Source organism: Aethalodelphis obliquidens, unplaced genomic scaffold, assembly GCF_003676395.1.
Source record: "Aethalodelphis obliquidens isolate GAN/ISIS:26980383/991018 unplaced genomic scaffold, ASM367639v1 scaffold6, whole genome shotgun sequence".
NCBI classification, from domain to species: Eukaryota; Metazoa; Chordata; class Mammalia; order Artiodactyla; family Delphinidae; genus Aethalodelphis; species Aethalodelphis obliquidens.
Genome location: NW_020837950.1, coordinates 3,695,392 through 3,714,504, shown reverse-complemented (window position 1 = coordinate 3,714,504; position 19,113 = coordinate 3,695,392). Strand labels below are relative to the sequence as shown.

Sequence of the window (19,113 nt, the reverse complement as noted above, 5' to 3'; positions counted from 1 at the left end):
ATAAAACTTTGAACACTTACAGGTAACCAAAAACCGTAACTGCAGTCAAAGTCAGGTATGGCTTTGTATACTCTCTAGCTACCAGTTACCTTGAAAACAATCCAGAACAAGAGAAAATCCTAAATTCTCCATTTAACCTCATCTGTGTCCAGCTTTGATTCAGGCTTTTCATAATTAAAACTCAACCAGATTTCTCTTCCTGTCCTTTCATTGCCCCCACTGTTTCAAAGCAGAAAATATCACACAGGTACCCATATAGCTCAGCCTGGCAGAATGATAACAATGGAAATGGAAAAAGGACAAGAGCCTTAAAAAGCCTACTGCTCAGGGCTTCCCTGGTGGCGCAGTGGTTGAGAGTCCGCCTGCCGATGCAGGGGACACGGGTTCATGCCCCGGTCCGGGAGGACACACAGAGCTGTCCTCTGGCCCAGGAAGTGTTGTCCTTTGTAGAACACGCCCATGCTGTCTGTGGTACCAGCCAGACCTGGAGCTGGCCGGGAGCCTGGGCTCACACGGGCCCAGCAGACTGGACTGCTCTCAGCCACACCCATCCCCAGCCCTGGCTGTTTCTTGGCCTGCACAGCTGACACCACACCAATTGTGGGTCTGTACTTATCAAAGCTCACCGACTGGTGCCTGCCTTCCAGCAGCTCACCAGCTAGCCTGGCATTTTACTGTCTTGGAGTGGGAGGGACAAACTAGCCCAGCAGGAACTTTGAGATGCCCAGTCAATTGGCAGCAAAACAAAAATCATACTCCTGTAAGTGAGACAACTATCCTATGACCCAACACTCCAATAGTCAGAGATGTGGACACAACCCTTTATACTTTCATTTGTGTACCCAAGAATGGGTATTGGCAGACTGCCCAACTCCATATCCTGTCTCTGCCGCTTATAAAGCGGATGACACTAGGCAAGGTACTTAGCCTCTCTGTACCTCAGCTTCCTCATCTGTAAAGTGGGAGCAGTAAGAGTATCTATTTCATAAGGTTGTTGTAAGGATGAAATAAGACAATCCATGTAAAGTGCTTTAAGAAGTAAGCATTCAACAAATCAAGGATGGAAAAAACATTTAAAATGGCCTAAAATGGTCAAAAGGTTGGGAATGGGTTACTACACTGTGAGTATCATATTAAATGAAACATTAAATGAAACATGAGACTGCTCTCCTGCACTTCCACCGTCACCATGAGAAGGGTAACCCAGGCTAGCCCACTGCTTCCCAGAAAAAGATGAGAGACCCACAGAGCAGAGCTGTTCTCACTATGAGGTGCCCCAGCCAGGCCCAGAGAGGAGCCCCATCCCCACCGGCCTCAGACACATCGTGAGACAGCTGAAATGCAGACGTACGGGCTCAGCCCAGGCCGGCTGGATCAGGCGACCCCCCGCCGACCCATGGCTGCATGAACTACAGTAAAAGAATCAGAGTGGATCTAAGTCTCAGAGTTTTAGGGACGTTTGTAACAAAGCAACAAATATAACCAACACAACTACAACTAACATGACAGGCATTCCTCCTTTTACTGAACTTGGCAGATAGCGTGTTTCTTTCAATTTGGAGTTTTGTGGCAACCCTGTGTCGAGCAAGTCTACTGGCAGCAACATTTGCTCACTTCGTGTTTCTGTGTCACATTTTGGTAATTTTCACAATATTTAAAACCTTCTTCATTATTATTATGCTTTACGGTGCTCTGTAATCACTGATCTTTGGTGTTACTACTATGACTCACTGAAGGTTTCAATGATGGTTATCATTTTTTAGCATTAAGTATTTTTCAATTAAGGTATGTACATTTTTTAGACATAATACTATTGCACACTTAATAGACTACAATATAGTGTAAAAATAACTTTTATATGTATTGGGAAACCAAAACATGTGTGTGACACGCTTCACTGTGATATTCACTTTATTGCAGTGATCTGGAACCAAACCCACAATATCTCCAAGGTGTGTCTGTAGGTATATTTTATTTTTATTCATTTATTGTCTATTTCCCCCTTACTAAAGTGAAAGTTCAAAAGTTCTGTAATGACTAAGATCCTGCCCTTCCAACACTCCTCCAGAAAAGTATAAACTCAAATAACTATAAACTAACAGCAACTACCTGAAGGCAATGGAGGCAGATGGGGAGTCCACACGTGGAGGAAAAGAGCTACAAATAATGAGTTCATGGTTTCACAGCCTTTAGTGGGATCCATGGGGGAAAATGCAGTCTTTCTGGTCTAGGAGCCAGAAAAACCAATCTGGGAAACCATGTCCACTGAGAAGAAGGGAAGGAATCTGAGAAAGTATCCCCAACTCTGTCTACCTACATCTCTGGCTGACCCCTGAGCCACACACATGCACAGAGTACACTCACAGCAACCTGGCTGGTTACAAAAGGGATGACCCAAGAGTCAAACTGCTGCCTAGGAAACAGTTTGTAGTGAGTCCAACCAAGATAACTACCTGCTAAAACTAATTGAAGAAAAACAGCAGAACCCAGAGTCTCTCAAACTGAACATTCTCAATGTCCCAGATATGACCCAAACTTACAATATGTGAAGAACCAGGAAAATGGAAGATATTCTTAAAATAAAAGGAGGCAACTGAGACCAATCCTGGGATGACCCAGATGTTGGAAGTAACAAACAATGATTTTAAAAAGCTTTTATAAATATCTTCAATAAAGTGAAATACATTCACAGTGAACCAAAAAATAAGACATCTCGGCAGAGAAATAGAAACAAACAAAAAAAGACTCAAATGGAAATTCCAGAACTAAAAACTTAATACACTGGATGGACTTAACAGAGAGTTGGAGATGACAGAGGAGACACCAGGGGACTTGAAGACAGAACAATGGAAATTATCCAAGGAGAAGAATAAAGGAAAAAAAAGAAAGATTGAAATAAAAATTAACAGATACTCAATCAACCTGTTAGATATCATACACATAATTGGAGTCCCAGACAGGGAGGAGAGAGAATAGGGCAGAAAAACGATTTGAAAAATAATGGCTGAATATTCCCTAAATTTGGTGAAAGACATACATTTATAAATTGAAGATACTCAACAAACACCAAGCAGGATAAATACAAAGAAGGCCAGCCAAGGTCAAACTGTTGAAAGCCAAAGGTAAAAAAGCAAATCTTAAAAACATCTAGAGAAAAATGACACATTACAGCAAGCTCCCTGGTGCCCTAGTGTTTGGAATTCCAGGCTTTCACTGCCGTGGCCTGGGTTCAATCCCTGGTCGGGGAACTGAGATCCCACAAGCTGCGTGGCATGGCTAAAAAATAAATAAATAAACTTTTTTTTTTTTTAAATGACACATTACAAGAGAATGATTCTGTTGGAAGTTGGCCTCTCATCAAAAATTACAGAGGCCAGAAGACACAGAACATCTTTACTATGCTAAAAGAAAAAGCTATCAAAACAGAATTCCTGCATCCCATAAATATATCCTTCAAGAATGAAGATAAAAGTGAACAGAATTCATTATTAACAGACTTGCACTACAAGAAAGGTTACAGGAAATTCTTTAAACCAAAGGGAAAAGCTAGCAGATGGAAATCCAGATCCTCAAGAAAAAGTGAAGAGCATCAAAAATGGGAATTATGACACTGGCCTGTGGGGGTTATAACACACGTAAATGTAATACATGTAGCAACTATAGCGTAAAGGACAAGGTAGGTCAGGGGTGGAAGGAATATGCACCTACACAGTTATAAGTTAACTATGTTTTATGCGAAATGGAACATTATTAATTGGATGGGGACCGTGAAGAGTGAAGAATATACTGTACTCTCCAGAACAGCCACTAAAAAACAACGTACGAAGATATACTAAGAGGAAAATTAAAATGGAATTGTTCAATGCAATATACACACACACACACACAATCCAAAAAGGGAAAAACATTTAAAAAGCAGAGAAGGAGGAAGAGAGAAACAAAAAGCTCTGGGGGAATAAACAGAAAACAAATAATAAAATGGGAGCCTCAAACCCAACCATATCAATAATTATAATAAACACTAATGTAATAAACTTTTCAAGTAAAAGTCAGAAATTGAGTTGAATTTTTTTAAAAAGCAAGACCAGCTACATACTGCCCACAAGAGCTATACTTTAAATATAAAGAAACAGATAAGCTGAAAAAAAATGGATGGAAAAAAATATACTATGTAAAGAGTTAATATACATATATAGTGGGCTATTTAATATAAGAAAATAGATTTTAGACAAAATTATGAGAAATAAAAATGGTATTTCCTAATACTTGGGTCAATTTACTAGAAAAACATAATCAAAAATATGGAAGTCCCTCATAACAGAGCCTCAAAAATATATGAAGCTGGAGCAGTATTCACCAACAAAATGGAATGAACCACATGCTACGACACACATGAATCTCAAAAATGTTATGTAAGTGAACGAAATCAGACACAAAAGACCAGATCTTGTATGATTCCATATATATGAAATGTCCAAAAAAGGCAAATATCTAAAGACAGAAAGTAGCTTAGCGGTGGCCTAAGGCTTGCAACAGAGATTAACTGCCCAATACAAAGGATCTTATTGGTGTGATGGAAATGTTTTAAAACTGGGTTATGGGCACAAAAGCAGAAATACAAATCAATGGAACAGGCTAGAAAGGCCAGAGATAAACCCACGCATATATGGTCACCTTATCTTTGATAAAGGAGGCAAGAATATACAATGGAGAAAGGACAGCCTCTTCAATAAGTGGTGCTGGGAAAACTCGACAGCTACATGTAAAAGAATGAAATTAGAACACTTCCTAACACCATACACAAAAATAAACTCAAAATGGATTAAAGACCTAAATGGAAGGCCAGACACTATAAAACTCTTAGAGGAAAACATAGGAAGAACACTCTTTGACATAAATCACAGCAAGATCCTTTCTGACCTACCTCCTAGAGAAATGGAAATAAAAACAAAAATAAACAAATGGGACCTAATGAAACTTAAAAGCTTTTGCACAGCAAAGGAAACCATAAACAAGACGAAAAGACAACCCTCAGAATGGGAGAAAATATTTGCAAACAAAGAAACTGACAAAGGATTAATCTCCAAAATATACAAGCAGCTCATGCAGCTCAATATCAAAAAAAACCAAACAACCCAATTGAAAAATGGGCAGAAGACCTAAACAGACATTTCTCCAGTGAAGATATACAGATTGCCAACAAACACATGAAAGGATGCTCAACATCACTAATCATTAGAGAAATGCAAATTAAAACTACAATGAGGTATCACCTCACACCAGTCAGAATGGCCATCATCAAAAAATCTACAAATAATAAATGCTGGAGAGGGTGTGAAGGAAAGGGTACCCTCTTGCACTGTTAGTGGGAATGTAAATTGATACAACCACTATGGAGAACAGTATGGAGGTTCCTTAAAAAATCAAAAATAGAACTACCATATGACCCAGCAATCCCACTACTGGGCATATACCCTGAGAAAACCATAATTCGAAAGGAGTCATGTACCACAATGTTCATTGCAGCTCTATTTACAGTAGCCAGGACATGGAAGCAACCTAAGTGTCCATCGACAGATGAATGGATAAAGAAGATGTGGCACATTTATACAATGGAATATTACTCAGCCATAACGAAATTGAGTTATTTATAGTGAGGTGGATGGACCTAGAGTCTGTCATACAGACTGAAGGAAGAGTGAAGGAAGTCAGAAAGAGAAACAAATACCGTATGCTAACACATATATATGGAATCTAAAAATAAAAAGTGGTTCTGATGAACCTAGGGGAGGACAGGAATAAAGACACAGACATAGAGAATGTACTTGAGGACACAGGGAGGGGGAAGGGTAAGCTGGGACGAAGTGAGAGAGTAACATTAACGTATATACACTACCAAATGTAAAATAGATAGCTAGTGGGAAGCAGCCGCATAGCACAGGGAGATCAGCTTGTCCTTTGTTACCATCTAGAAGGGTGGGGCAGGGAGGGTGGGAGGGAGGTGCAAGAGGGAGGGGATATGGGGATATATGTACACATATAGCCGATTCACTTTGTTATACATCAGAAACTAACACAACATTGTAAAGCAATTATATTCCAATAAAGATGTTAAAAAAAGAAAAAGCAATAAATGGCTGTAAGAATCCCACCCCCCAAAAAACCTGGATTTTGGTCATAGTTACACAACTTAGCAAATCACCCCCCCCCAAAAAAAAATCACTGAATGGATGAATTTCATGGTAATTAAATTGCACCTCAACAAAGTTGTTTTTAAAAAGTAAAAAAAAATCATGAAGCAAAAACTGACAGAATTAGAGGGAGAAATAAGACAAATCCCACAATTATAGTTAGAAATTTTAACTCTACTTTCTCAGCAAATAATATAAAACTATGGGGGAAAAAAATCAAGAAAAACACAGACAATCTGAATAACTCTACCAACCATCATGACCTACTGATAACTATAGAACACTATACCCAACAACTACAAAATATAAATTATTTTCAACTCGGTGGTTCTTAACAAGGGAAACTGCCTTTCAGGGGATATTTGGCAATGTCTAGAGACATTTTTGTTGTCACATTTTGGGGGATGTTACTGGAATCTAGTAGGTAGAAGCCAGAGATGTTGCTAAACATGCACAGGGCAGCACCCCACAAAAAAGAATGATCTGATCCGAAAGGTTAATAGTTCTAAGGTTGAGAGACCCTGTTTTCAAGTACATTTACCAAAATAGACCGTGTGTTAGGATACAGAACATGTCACGATAAATTGTAAAAGACTGAAATCATACAGAATATATTCCCTAACCAAAACAGAATGAAATTGGAAAATATTAAGATACCTAGGAAAACACTAAATATTTGAAAATTAAACACCACAATTCTAAGTAATACATGGGTCAAAGAAAAAAAGTCACAAGAGAAATTAGAAAATAATTTGAACTAATGACAAAGAAAATGTATCAAAATTTGAGAGATGCAGCTAAAACAGTGCTAAAAGGAAAATGTATAGCTTTAAATGTGTATATTAGTAAATAAAAGAGCAGGGACTATCTTTTCTGTTTGTTTTAACTGCTATATCTCTAGTACATAAAACAATTTCCAGTATTTAATAGGTACACAATAAATATTTACTAAATAAATGAATATATAACTGAACAAAAGACTAAACAAATGAAAAGATATCTAAACGCCAATAATGGCATCTGGGTGGAAGAATTATGAATGATTTTCTTTTTATACATTCCTGTGCCTGTTTTTTAAAAAATAATTCACAGGTATTATATTTTTTAATTAGTAAACCTTTTTTTAAACCTAAATGGCCTTTCTCTGAGAGATAATAAAACGAGTATAGCCAACTGAAGTCATACATAATTTAGATAGTTCTACTAAAGGTCCTGTACTTGAAGGGGGATGAAAACAAAGAAACACTGTCTCCCTTTAGATGCAAATCTTTCCCTGTACTTGTTTCAGGGAGAGGGAAGAAAGGTACAAATCTAATTAAAGAACTGGAGAAAGTTACTGTAACTTTCTCAATTCCCAGTGCAAACTGCTTCCAGAATTAAGAGAAAGCACTGCTCAGGTGGATGGCCCCACCGGTGACATCAAAACATGGCACTAAACCCTTCCATTTGGACTTTTCTCTCTCCCCCTGTCTCAGACTGACATAGTCAAAAGCAATGAGTGATCAAGCAATTTTTTTTTTTTTCCTTTTATCTCTTCCCAGAAAGCTGCCAGAAAATAAAACCATTTTCTTCCCACACACAAGGATCTCATTCTGGTCTAAGTGAAAACACAGCTTGTCTCCAAGGAAACATATGTATCACTAAGACTCTGATACTCTCGGCAGGTACAGGCTACATCTTATTCTCCTTTCTTCTCCCCCGATTTTGGGCATGGAGTTCCCCCAAAACTAGTTTTAAAAGGATGGAAGAGACCCTACTTGCTCTTGTTTTTAATTCATTACAAACCAATTAATAGAACAAATTAATATACAGGGCTTTGCTCAGTTCCTGAGTAATTAAAAAAAAAAAAAAATCATGAGCTTTGCTAAGTTCCTGAGTAATTAAAATCCTATTCAAATGTGCTTCTAAATCCCCAGCCGCCTTTGCTGGGCTTAGCCGAAAAGGTGACCAGGTGGCAGCTCCACGCTGCTCAGCCAGGGACTGAAAACGTGCTGGCTCAGAGTCGGTGCCAAATTGTTGGGCCCAGGAAGAGTGGCAACCACAGCCCACCTGAGTCCTGGGAACTCAGAACCACCCCTCAGCGAGTGACTCCACCTGACCACAGCGCCCACCCCCACTCCTCTTCTGTGAAGGGCTCAGAAGCTCTACTGAGTCAATTTTAACCTCTGCAAACAAAACAAGAAGGGGCATACAATTGGTACTTCATAAAGCAGCTCTTTAGACAACCTTTTGGCTTCTCAGTCTTAAAGCCACTGAGAAGCACTGAGAACCACAGATCTGCAAAGCACAAACTCAGTTGAAAGAGAAAGTGGGGGCGGGGGGCGGGAATTAACAACAACAACAAAATTAAGCTCCAACCAAGGGAACACTGAGGCTAGACTGGAAAATCCCCAGGCCTCCGTTCTGGAGTGCCTTGGTTACGGTTATCTGGGACAGTCAGCACTGAATGACCCCCTTAAAACTGTCTCTCCAAGTCTACTGCAGAATGAAACCGTTTGTCTCCATAAACCCCTCAGTTGACATCTGCACTGCAATCACAGGCAACGTTTACAAAGGGTGAGACCCAGAAAAAGAAAAAAATTATCGTCTGAAAGCATGAAGACTGGCACAAAGGGTTTTGCACAATTGGAGGAACTACCAGCTGAGGCCGCCCCTACAGGGAGGCTCCCCCAGGGGCTAATTTGCTGCTCCAGATCTAGTGCAGTTCAATCCCACTGTGAGTGTTCACTAATGGTCTTGGCAATTCTGCCGGAAGCGCTCTGTAAAGGCTGCTTGCCCTGGGCAGGGGACGTTACTTAAACGGGGCCCCATATTTCTCATCCTGTGAAGGAAAACTTTTAACTTAGGTCTTCTTTTACACTAAGTTCTCAACATTCTACAGTAACAACTAAAAAGCCCGCAGACTATGCATTTTCTTAGAAAGTAGAGGGCTTTCTAACAATTAGAGCTTTCTAAAAATGGAAGGCATCGCCTGGGAAGATTGAGTTCCCTATCTCTGGACAGGATCCAGCAGATGCTGGTGACCAACTGGCTAGGACGTCACAGAAGGGACTCGGGCACTGGGAGAGGAAGGATTAGGTGACTCGTAGGATACCGTCCAGTTAAAGGATCTAAGAAAATGGAGGTGATTATCCAAGTAACTCCAGAGCGGGGAAGGTGGAAAGCACTCCTGCCTCAAATGTAATCATTTCAGGGGATAATAAATGTACGTTTTTCAGAGTGCACCATCCTCCACAAAGACACACCCACACACTCTCATTCTCTTCCACAAACGAAGTATAAATGGTTGGAATCCCGCTAAACAAACTCTATGTGTGGATCCCAAAGTTTTGGAGGAATCTTTGGGCACAGGCTTCCGATCCGTGGTAACCCTCCACGAGAAAACAGGCTCTGTGACAGCTTCTGCGATACAATTATCTGCGGGTGCAATATTTGCATCTGTTGGGATCAACTGACCTGTTCTCAGACAAAAAAAGAAACTACAAATGTGACTGAGCCTTTCTGAAAATCCACATAGAGAATCACAGGACGGATGTAGTAACTGTTAATTTCAAAGATAACCAAAAGAATTAGACCAGCTGTACAGTCTGGGACAGGTTTCCCGGCTAAATGTAGAGATGTGATGCCCCATTGTTCTGGTTCCTGTATCTAAGCTCACAGAATACTCTGTACTCCTTCACGGAACTTTGCAATTGTCACCACAAAATGAATTATCCACTTTGTTATTAATGTCTGTCTTCCATGCTCAAAGTTTCAGAAAGGCCAGGCTCTCACTGCATCCTCAGTGTCTATACCTTTAGTTAGCAGATGTGGGAAGAAAAAAAAAAGTATTTATTGAATAAAAGAATACTTGTCTATACAACAGCCACTATACTACCAAAGTGAAGAGACATCTGAGAACAGTGGGTATAGACAAGAATGTGGAGAATAAGAATGCTCATGCACTGGGTGTATAAAATGGTACAACCACTTGGGGGAATTTGATATTTTCTAATGAGTTTAATGGTAAGCCCATCTAATGACCTAACAAATCTACTTCTGTGTATATATCCTAGAGGAACTAGATTTATGTACACTAGATTGTATATGTATTAGAATGTTCACAGCAGCATTGTTCATAGTTGCCTCAAGTTGGATACAACCAAATACCCACCAACAGTAAAATGGATTCATGAATTGTGGTATATTCAGGCAATGGAATACTATATGACAATGAAAACGAATGAACTTAAGCCTCATGCAACAGCACAAATAAATCTCACATGGGATAGTGAGAAAAAAATGAAAAAAAAAAACCAGGACACTAAAGAATACACACTGCATGATCCCATTCATCTAAAGAGCAAAAAAAATCCAAACGGCTATTTATTTTAGGGATGAACAGGTAAGTTTCGAGTTCTAGCAAACATTCAAAGAACAGATAAATCAAAACGTACACATACTCTCTCAAAGAAGATAAAGAAACTGGAGGCCACTACTCTACTGGAGGCCACTCTCGGGCAGGAGAGTGACATGGAAAAGGGCAAGAGAAAAGCAAGAAAACCCAGTAGGAAGTTACTGCTGTAGCTTAGTTGAGACAGCCAGTCACGAGCCGATGGGTTCCTCTACCCTTCTAGGTTCTTCTGGCTGCTCTAAAAAAGTAAACGGGCACGAGACATTAACAGGAGAAAGTGGTGATGGGTGGCCTGAGCCAGGGTGGGAGCAGGAGGGATGAAGAGGATTAAAGAGACACAACAAGACAGGACCTGGTGACAGAATAGATACAAGAAGTAAGGTGAGCATGGTACCAAGGGATACTCCCTTATTAAAAGAAGGGAAGAAAGCAAAAAGACTGCAAGTCTGCAGATTATACTACGTACAATATAGCCCTAATTTTGATGTTTAAAAAGGACATGAATTTACTCTAAAAATAAATTTAGTATCAAAAAGAATAAAAAAACTGCAATGGATTAAAACACATAAAATGTTAAAACTCAGGAGTTCATCACAAAACTATAATGCAAAAGAAGGAAAAGAAGATGAAGGGTTCCAAAGGTTCTAGCATTGCTGGGAAAGTGGAAAAAAAAACAAACCAAGTTAAGGATGTGTATTGTAGTCTCTAGAGTAACCTCTAAAAGAATTTAAAACTAACAACAACAACAACAACAAAATAGGAAGGAAGACAGACGTTTCATTGATACAAAGGCAAGAGGAAAAAAAAAAAAAAAGAATATAAAATAGGTGGGTTGAATAGAAACAAAGAATAGGATGGTAGAAACGTACTGCCATTTCACAATACAAGTTAAACACCACAGGATGTTTCCAGAATGTGGGAAATTCTTTCAAACAACCTGATTTCTTCAACAACTAAACTACGAGGGAAAAAAAGGAGGGGTGGTAACTCATTGATTAAGACACATACTGACCAAATGCAATGTGTGGACCACGTTTGGATACTGATTTGAATTAACCAGCTGCTTTAAAGAAAAAGTGACATAATCAGAGAAACGAACACTGAGTGAACAATGATTTAAAGGAATTCTTTTTAGGTGTGATAATGGCATTGTACCAATGTTTTTTTAAAGAAGATTTCTTACCTTTTGGAGATATATAACAAAGTAATGAAGAAATTACAAATGGAATGATGTTACCTGGGACTTGCTTAAAAATAGACCAGTTCTGTGAAGTGGGAGGGGGCGTGAAAGGAAAAATGACTGAGATGGGCCAGCGTGTTAACAATCATTGATCCTCAGTCATACACATATGGGATGTATTATACTATTCTATTTCTGTATGCATTTGAATTTTACTGGAACAGAAGGAGAAAGGGAAGGAGGAGAGAGCTCTAGATAGATAAGTATGTGTAGAAAATGTTTTGGCAGGATATATTTCAAAATGGTTATCTCCGGGCTAACGTGATCACAATTTTTAGAAAGTGTTACAAATTTATCATCTCTGGGTGGGGAGATTACTGGTAACTTTTAGTCTCTTTTTGCTTAGCTATGTTTTCTAATTGTTTCTACAATGAACAAACCAGAATGCTTCAAATGCTCCAAATGCTTCAAAAATTGTTTAGAAGGATAGAAGACTGCCAAAAAACAAAGAGCCTCCCACTTACATCCACATTTCTTAACCATTTCTGGGTGCCAGTCCCTTGGCAGAATCTGATGCAACTACTGTCTCTCTCCCCAGAAAGATGCATAATCCTACAGAATTTTTCATATGACGTTATTAAGAAACTCTGAGACCTCAGATGAACCCATACTTTCTATGTTATTAGTAGTCATCATAAATAGTAATGGTTGGCTTTTATTGCACAGTTGGTATGTGCCAAGCATGGTTCTAAGTGCTTTCCAAAAGCTAACTCATTTAATCCTCCTAGCAACCCTACGAGATAGGCACTCTCATCATCCCCAATTTACAGATGAGGTGAGGTCAGAGAGGGTGAATAATTTGCACAAGGTCCCACAGCTGCTGACTGGCAGAGCCAGCATACAAACTGAGCAGCCTGGCCCTAAAGCCTTTAAAAAGCTTTTTTTTTTTTTTTTTTAGTTAAAGCTGGGCTTTTAACTACCACATTAAGAGGCCACTCAGAGAGTTAAATCAAATACAGAAAGCCAAGGCAACATCCTGAATCACGCCCTAGAAAATGTCTTCAAATTCAACTAACACTAAGTGCCTACCTACCATGTGCCAGACTCACCCAGACACATAAGCTAACCCAGCCCTGGCAACAGTGCCGTCAGGGACTTGTCCCATACACCCAGCTAACTGCTAGAAAATCAGAAGCCAAGCCTGGGGGCTTCCCTGGTGGCGCAGTGGTTAAGAATCCGCCTGCCGATGCAGGGGACACGGGTTCGAGCCCTGGTCCAGGAAGATGCCACATGCCATGGAGCAACTAAGCCCATGCGCCACAACTACTGGGCCTGTGCACCACAACTACTGAGCCCACATGCCACAACTACTGAAGCCCGTGCGCTCTAGGGCCTGTGTGTTGCAACTACCGAGCCCACGCCTAGTGCTGCTCTGCAACAAGAGAAGCCACCACAATGAGAAGCCCACGCAACACAAGGAAGGGTAGTCCCCGCTCGCCGCAACTAGAGAAAGCCCGCGCACAGCAACGAAGACCCAAAGCAGCCAAAAAAAAAAAAAAGTCAAGCCTGTCTTCTGATTTCAAGTTCACCATACACAGCTGATTCCCCTTATGTTGGGGAGGTGGTCTGTTCTAAGTCACACATGACCTCCCCGTGGCCAAACTCATTTCAAGATAACCGGTGGAGGTCCAGTTCAATACTTCCAATTGGTAGACCCTAAAATTAGTCCATGAGGCACAGCAACCTAGTTTTTGAGATTTTCCCTCATCACTCTACTTCAGCCAGCCGAGACGTCTTAGATGGAGACATGCTTCCAAAAGTTGGTATCTGAGGCTCATACACATAAACAGAACGGTATGCACAGACTGAGGACAACTGCCAGGTGCTACGATACCACACTACACTCACGCACAACACAGTTAGTACAACTATACACAAGCAAATTACGTGAAAGCCCTCCTGATGCTTACAGTTTCACAGTTCAAGCATCGAGTTTCATTGGTGAGCGTTCCCTGAAAAATCTCATGGACCCAGGTGAGTTCTGGTTTACTGTTCTCCGCAGGTTCGTTCATGTTGCCATTTTTTAATTTTCCATTTTGTTTCTCCTGTTTCTTCTCTTCCTGCAGGATGTCCGCAATAGTGTTTAGCAAATAATTTAAAAATTCGTGAGCATCCTGCTGCATGTAGTTATCAAAGAGATCTGGAAAGGAGAGGGTCGGTATTTCAATCTCTGGCTATTGAAAAGCAAAGAAAATGCTAATTTTACAAACCACACTTCCATTTTTATATTGAAAGAGTGGACACGTATGGAATACGTTCACCTCTATTTTGCAACTTCAATGGGTAAGTTTTTTAAAAATTTTTGTTCACTTCCACTTTTTACCACCCACCAAGAACTAAATTTCCCATATCTTCCTGAAGTCATCATATATAGAAAAAGCTACAAACATTTTCATTTGTTCTACAAAAAAAAAAAGAAAAAGGAAAGGAACAGGAATTACTTGATAAACTCCCTGATAAAGTATCAGTATTTAATACGATGTGACCACCAATGATCAATTATTCACTTCGTAATTTATGCAGAGCAACAGGGTCTCTTCCCAAAGATCATATTAAACCCTGGACCAACCTGGAAGCAGCTTAAATGAAACACATAAGGGAGATGAGGGATATATATGAGAATGTATCTATCTGATAGTGTTCTGAAACCAAATACAAATGATTCCAGCAGCCTGTTCCCTGCCATAAGGACAAACAATCAAGAGATGAATGCAGCTGTGAAACTTCATTATTAATCATGTGCACAAGGAGACTTGGGAGGGCTCTGCTTCCTTCTCAGATTATTTCTATTCTGTGTGTATAAACTACAACAACTTCAAAAGACGGCAATCAAATTAAATGAGACTTTATAAAACAAACATCTGATTAACTGTGCAAGTCTGTTGCAGTAAGGCTGAAATCTAGGCTAAACACAAGTTGTCATATCAAATATTTCTATAGTCATAAAAATTACCCATGCAGAACTTCTGGAATAACCTCATCTCTACCACCGCTTCTCACACACACACAAAAAAGAATATAGAAAAAAAAGAAGAAAATCAGGTGACAGCAGGACATTTTTTATCACAGAAAAATACCAGCTTGATATCCTTCAACCTAGGCAAATAAAAATCAAAGGTATTATTTTTAAAACAGCAGAGGCTCTGATTAGACAATCTGCATTTAGTTTAATCACTTATGACAAGTTTATAAGATAGTACTATTTTATTCAATTATTGCATCAACCTATGTATTCCAATCAGTGTCCTGCCTTGGGCAATTTCTCCTCTTACAATGATCCTACCCAGAAAAAACTCCTTCCAATGTGGAGCAAAAAGAAAAGGTCATTCCAAAATGGAATGATAAATTTGAATTTTTAAGTATATCTTTAATTCAGTTTTGTTTTATATACTGGGTGGAAAAGGAGAAATATCTTTTCAAATGATGGTTGAGTAGTTGGCCATACTATTTTCCCATTTAAAAAAAAAAAAAGGTTTCGTTTTGAGGATATACAGAACTGTCAATTCTCCTTATTTCAGAGCCTGAAACCCATTCGTCTCCACGCTACTCACCATTTTCTTTTCTCAGCCTCGAAATGAACTTCTTTGGTGGGATCACGCCAACCTTCTTCTTCTGCGTGGCGATGCTGTGGAAAAGGTCTGCCAGGCACGTCAACAAGTTTTCCTTCTTTTTTTGCTGGGCCTTGTATGCCAGCACATTCTCCCGGAAGGGCCGGCAGAAGTACAAGGCCTGAAGCACGGAGTTACAGTAGCATGTGTTTCCGAACTGCCAAAGGACAACAGGGATGGTTCAAATCAGGGTCCGGGGCTGCACCACCTCCGAACCAAGTGGGGAGAGGGAGAGGGCCACCCTCCATGTGAACCAGCCCAGATTCCGCGTATCACAGCCCTGCTCACAGTGGTAGAAGCCCAGTATGGCACTCTGAACATCACCAGGGAAATGAATGCTAGTATATGCAAGCCTGGTAGCTCTCTAGCCCATTAAAAGTCTCTAAGATGATAAGAAGCACTCGGCCTTGATTTTAAAAAATCTAGTGAAACTTTCTGGCGCTTAAAAAAGAGAGAGATACTGAAGAAGAAAAAAATCGACATGATGTGGAGACGCAGAAAAGCAGCTGGCTACACAAAAGATGTCACAAGGCAACACATCAAAACTCCTATGACAGGGAAAATAAAAATCTCAATCAGAAAGAAATCCAGGAACTAGGAACCACTTGCTCAGCTAAAACAGTCTTCACCGAATGGGGACTTGTTTTAGTTTCTCTCTTTCAAGATTCCAGCACGCCTGCCATTGGCTTCAGACCACATTTCCTCACTTTCTCCAAAGCAATCTTATTTCCGCCAAAGTAGCAATTGTCTCAATACAACAGTACCACCCAGTTCCTGGTCTCCTGCAATCTGATTAGGGCCCACAGAGTAATACCATGACCTCTCAAAAGCCACGGATACTCAAGATTATGATTAACGAGGGAAAAAGTAAGTCATCATCTCCCTGGTTTTCAACTGACTATATAATAACCAACTCTGCGGGTGAACACATAGCTGAGACATTCACTTTAGAATTTTTCATGCACGTTAAAATGAAAAGGAAAACAAACTAAGGAAATCAGAAGATTAATAACAGATTACGAACTGCTGTGTAAGATTAAAATAGAACATGAGCATTTCAAGATCGGTTGTTGGCTTGTGTGTTGTCTGCCCAAGAGCAAGGCAGATGCACCACCATCCTTAACGTGACATTTCTACGTATGTTAAGATAGAACACTTCCTATTTTTATATATTTTAATCTACTTTGACACAATTATGCAATGAGACAAACCTCTTTTTAAAGAGAAGCTGTAACTTTCATGAATTACCATTCGAAATAAACATAAATGAAACTATTAATAAGTTTAGGTCTCACAATGCTTCCACAGACTAGGAGATGGCCTTAGTTCTTTTTTCCTCCATAGTCTGCACTTGTCTTTTCCCTGCACAAGGTAGAATTCCAGCAACTTGAATAACTATCCTCACAGAGCTGAAGCAAGAGGCCTTTGCACTATGCCTAAAAAAACTGCATTAAAATTAGGAGTCAGTATTTCATCAACACAATGTCCTATATTCCAGTACTGTAGCCTCCTCCTACCATTCTTTTCTCTGTTACTCAGTACCTCACCTTCAGCCAGACACCCTTTAGTAACACTTGGCCCTGGGCCAGTGGACAACGTCTGGGAAAGAAAAGGAACTAACATTGACCGAGTGTCCACAAATGTGCCTCAGTCTCATGTCAGTACCTTCAATAGGAGCTCTCATGGATCCTTCATTATAGGCCAAGAGGTAGAAACCATTATGGTCTCCATTTTACAGAGGGGGAAATGGAGACACAGAGAGGCCAAGTGACTTGCCCAAGATCGCACAGCTAGTGAACGGCATAGGCAGAATTCAGACTTAGGTCTGTACTACCGCAAAGCCAATGTCCACTCCATTATCCCACAGGCGGCATTCACTCAGAGAATGGTCCCAGCGGAAATTACCACCTATCACACCTGAACTGACAGACCACACTCAGAGCAGTTGTTCCAGAAAACCAGGTGCTTATGAGTTAACACCGGATGTCACTTAAATCCTCCACCCCAGAGAGAAAGGATCAGGGGGGGAAGAAAGCGCACGGGGGTGGTGGGCAATACGGCCTCACTACTTGGTCATAATCAACTTGTCTAGGACACAGGCCCTGGCAAGTATGGCCATCTACAAGGGGACCATTGCTGAGCACAAGCAAATGAGGCCAAGGGATTTTGAGGTAAACTGGCCCCAGTTTTCCCCTGACTCCCCACCCATGCTTCAAATACCAAGTTGTGCTGTTAAATCGCTACTGGTGATGAGCTGGAAACGCTTTCGATGCTCTGGTTGAACTGATGCATACTGAAACAAAGCTACCAAGGAGCCCACCCAGATGGTGAAGGGAGAACGTACAAAAGCAGATACTGCTACAAAGGCTAATAATATCACTGTGAAAGTTATGGGTGCAGCAGAAATCCTTTAAAGCACAGGGGAAAAAAATGAGAATCTGACCCGATAATGCACTCATTAAACACTTTCTTCTGGGGCAGCTCATACTTTCAAAAACTGGACTAAATTTCCCCCACCCCAATATTTGCCACTTATGGTAACCAAGGAGTATGAACGATTATTTAAAGCTTGATAATAACGAAAATGGGAATGGAGTTGCTTCAAGAACTCTAAAACATTTGATTAAGATAGTACATTTTAAAATACTTACATTGACCAATCCGAAGTAGTGTTCATTGATTGGAAACTGCTCTGGACCAATGTCTTTTTCCAGAGCAGAGGCATTGGTGCCCTAAAAGAGAAAAATAACAAAAGTTCTCTTGTGTGTAGAATAGACAAGAAAGCAAAATGATACTTGAGAGAGTCCACTATCGAGACCAGCATCTCCTCGGGTGGCCTGGAGTTTGGTGACGGTCACGCTGAAAGAACAGGTGTCAGAAGTAAACCGTCGAAGAGGTAATGACATCAGCCTACTCCTCTCCTCATCCAACTTCATCATCCCCTCAAACCTGTTCTACCTGGCTTCAATTCTCCTCTATTAGGAAAGGAGGTCTGGGACAGGCAAATCAGCAAATCATCAGTCAGAACTTCCGAATGAAACATTCTAAGCTCAGGCAGCTGCAGTAGCTTTTATACTACTGGTGTATAGAGTCGTACCACCACTTTCAAAGTCAACAGTATCATCCTGATAAAGATTTATCTACCGCGCACCCACTATGTGCCAGGTACTATCCTAGGCTCTGACAACAGAACAGGGGACAAAGACAGGCTGAAACAAAAAGCAAGTACACTGGACAGCACATCAGAAGGTGACAAGTGCAGTGAAGAAAACCAAGGCAGGAAATGAGGGTGGGGACTCCAGGGAGCAGGGGGTGAAGGGGAGGCACGGAGGGGGAAGGAGTGGAGGGTAGATCACTGCCGCTTAAATAGGGTGGTCGGGGGGGCCTTCCGGAGAAAGTGGAATGTCCGAGGAATATCGTAAATAATGGAGGAACACAATTTAAAAGCTAACAGTTCCCAAATGCATCAAATTGGTGAGCCATGTGCACTCAAGTTCAACACTCCAACACGATGATAATAAGTTCCTGGGTACTCCCACTATATATGCCAGGAACTGCACTATCTATTCTCACAACATCCCATTAGGTAAGTACTTACTATCATAATCCCCATTTAACAGACAGGAACTTAAGGCTTCGAATGGTTAAGAACCTGCCCGAAGACCACAGGCAGTAAGTGGC

The 19,113-nt window shown here is 40.5% G+C and overlaps 1 protein-coding gene across 7 annotated transcripts in view; it reads right to left on the bottom strand.

Annotated features, from left to right (window-relative positions):
* The window catches only part of USP46 (ubiquitin specific peptidase 46), a 122,814-nt gene that overhangs the window by 17,516 nt on the left and 86,185 nt on the right, over positions 1-19,113 (bottom strand). For all 7 annotated transcript variants that reach the window (XM_027102969.1, XM_027102971.1, XM_027102968.1 and 4 more), the window contains 3 exons: positions 18,084-18,164; positions 15,376-15,589; positions 13,735-13,964 (listed from right to left, as the gene is read on the bottom strand). In XM_027102969.1, coding sequence (XP_026958770.1) covers positions 13,735-13,947 — 213 coding nt within the window. In that variant the 5' untranslated portion in view covers positions 13,948-13,964; positions 15,376-15,589; positions 18,084-18,164. The remainder of the gene's footprint in view (positions 1-13,734; positions 13,965-15,375; positions 15,590-18,083; positions 18,165-19,113) is intronic.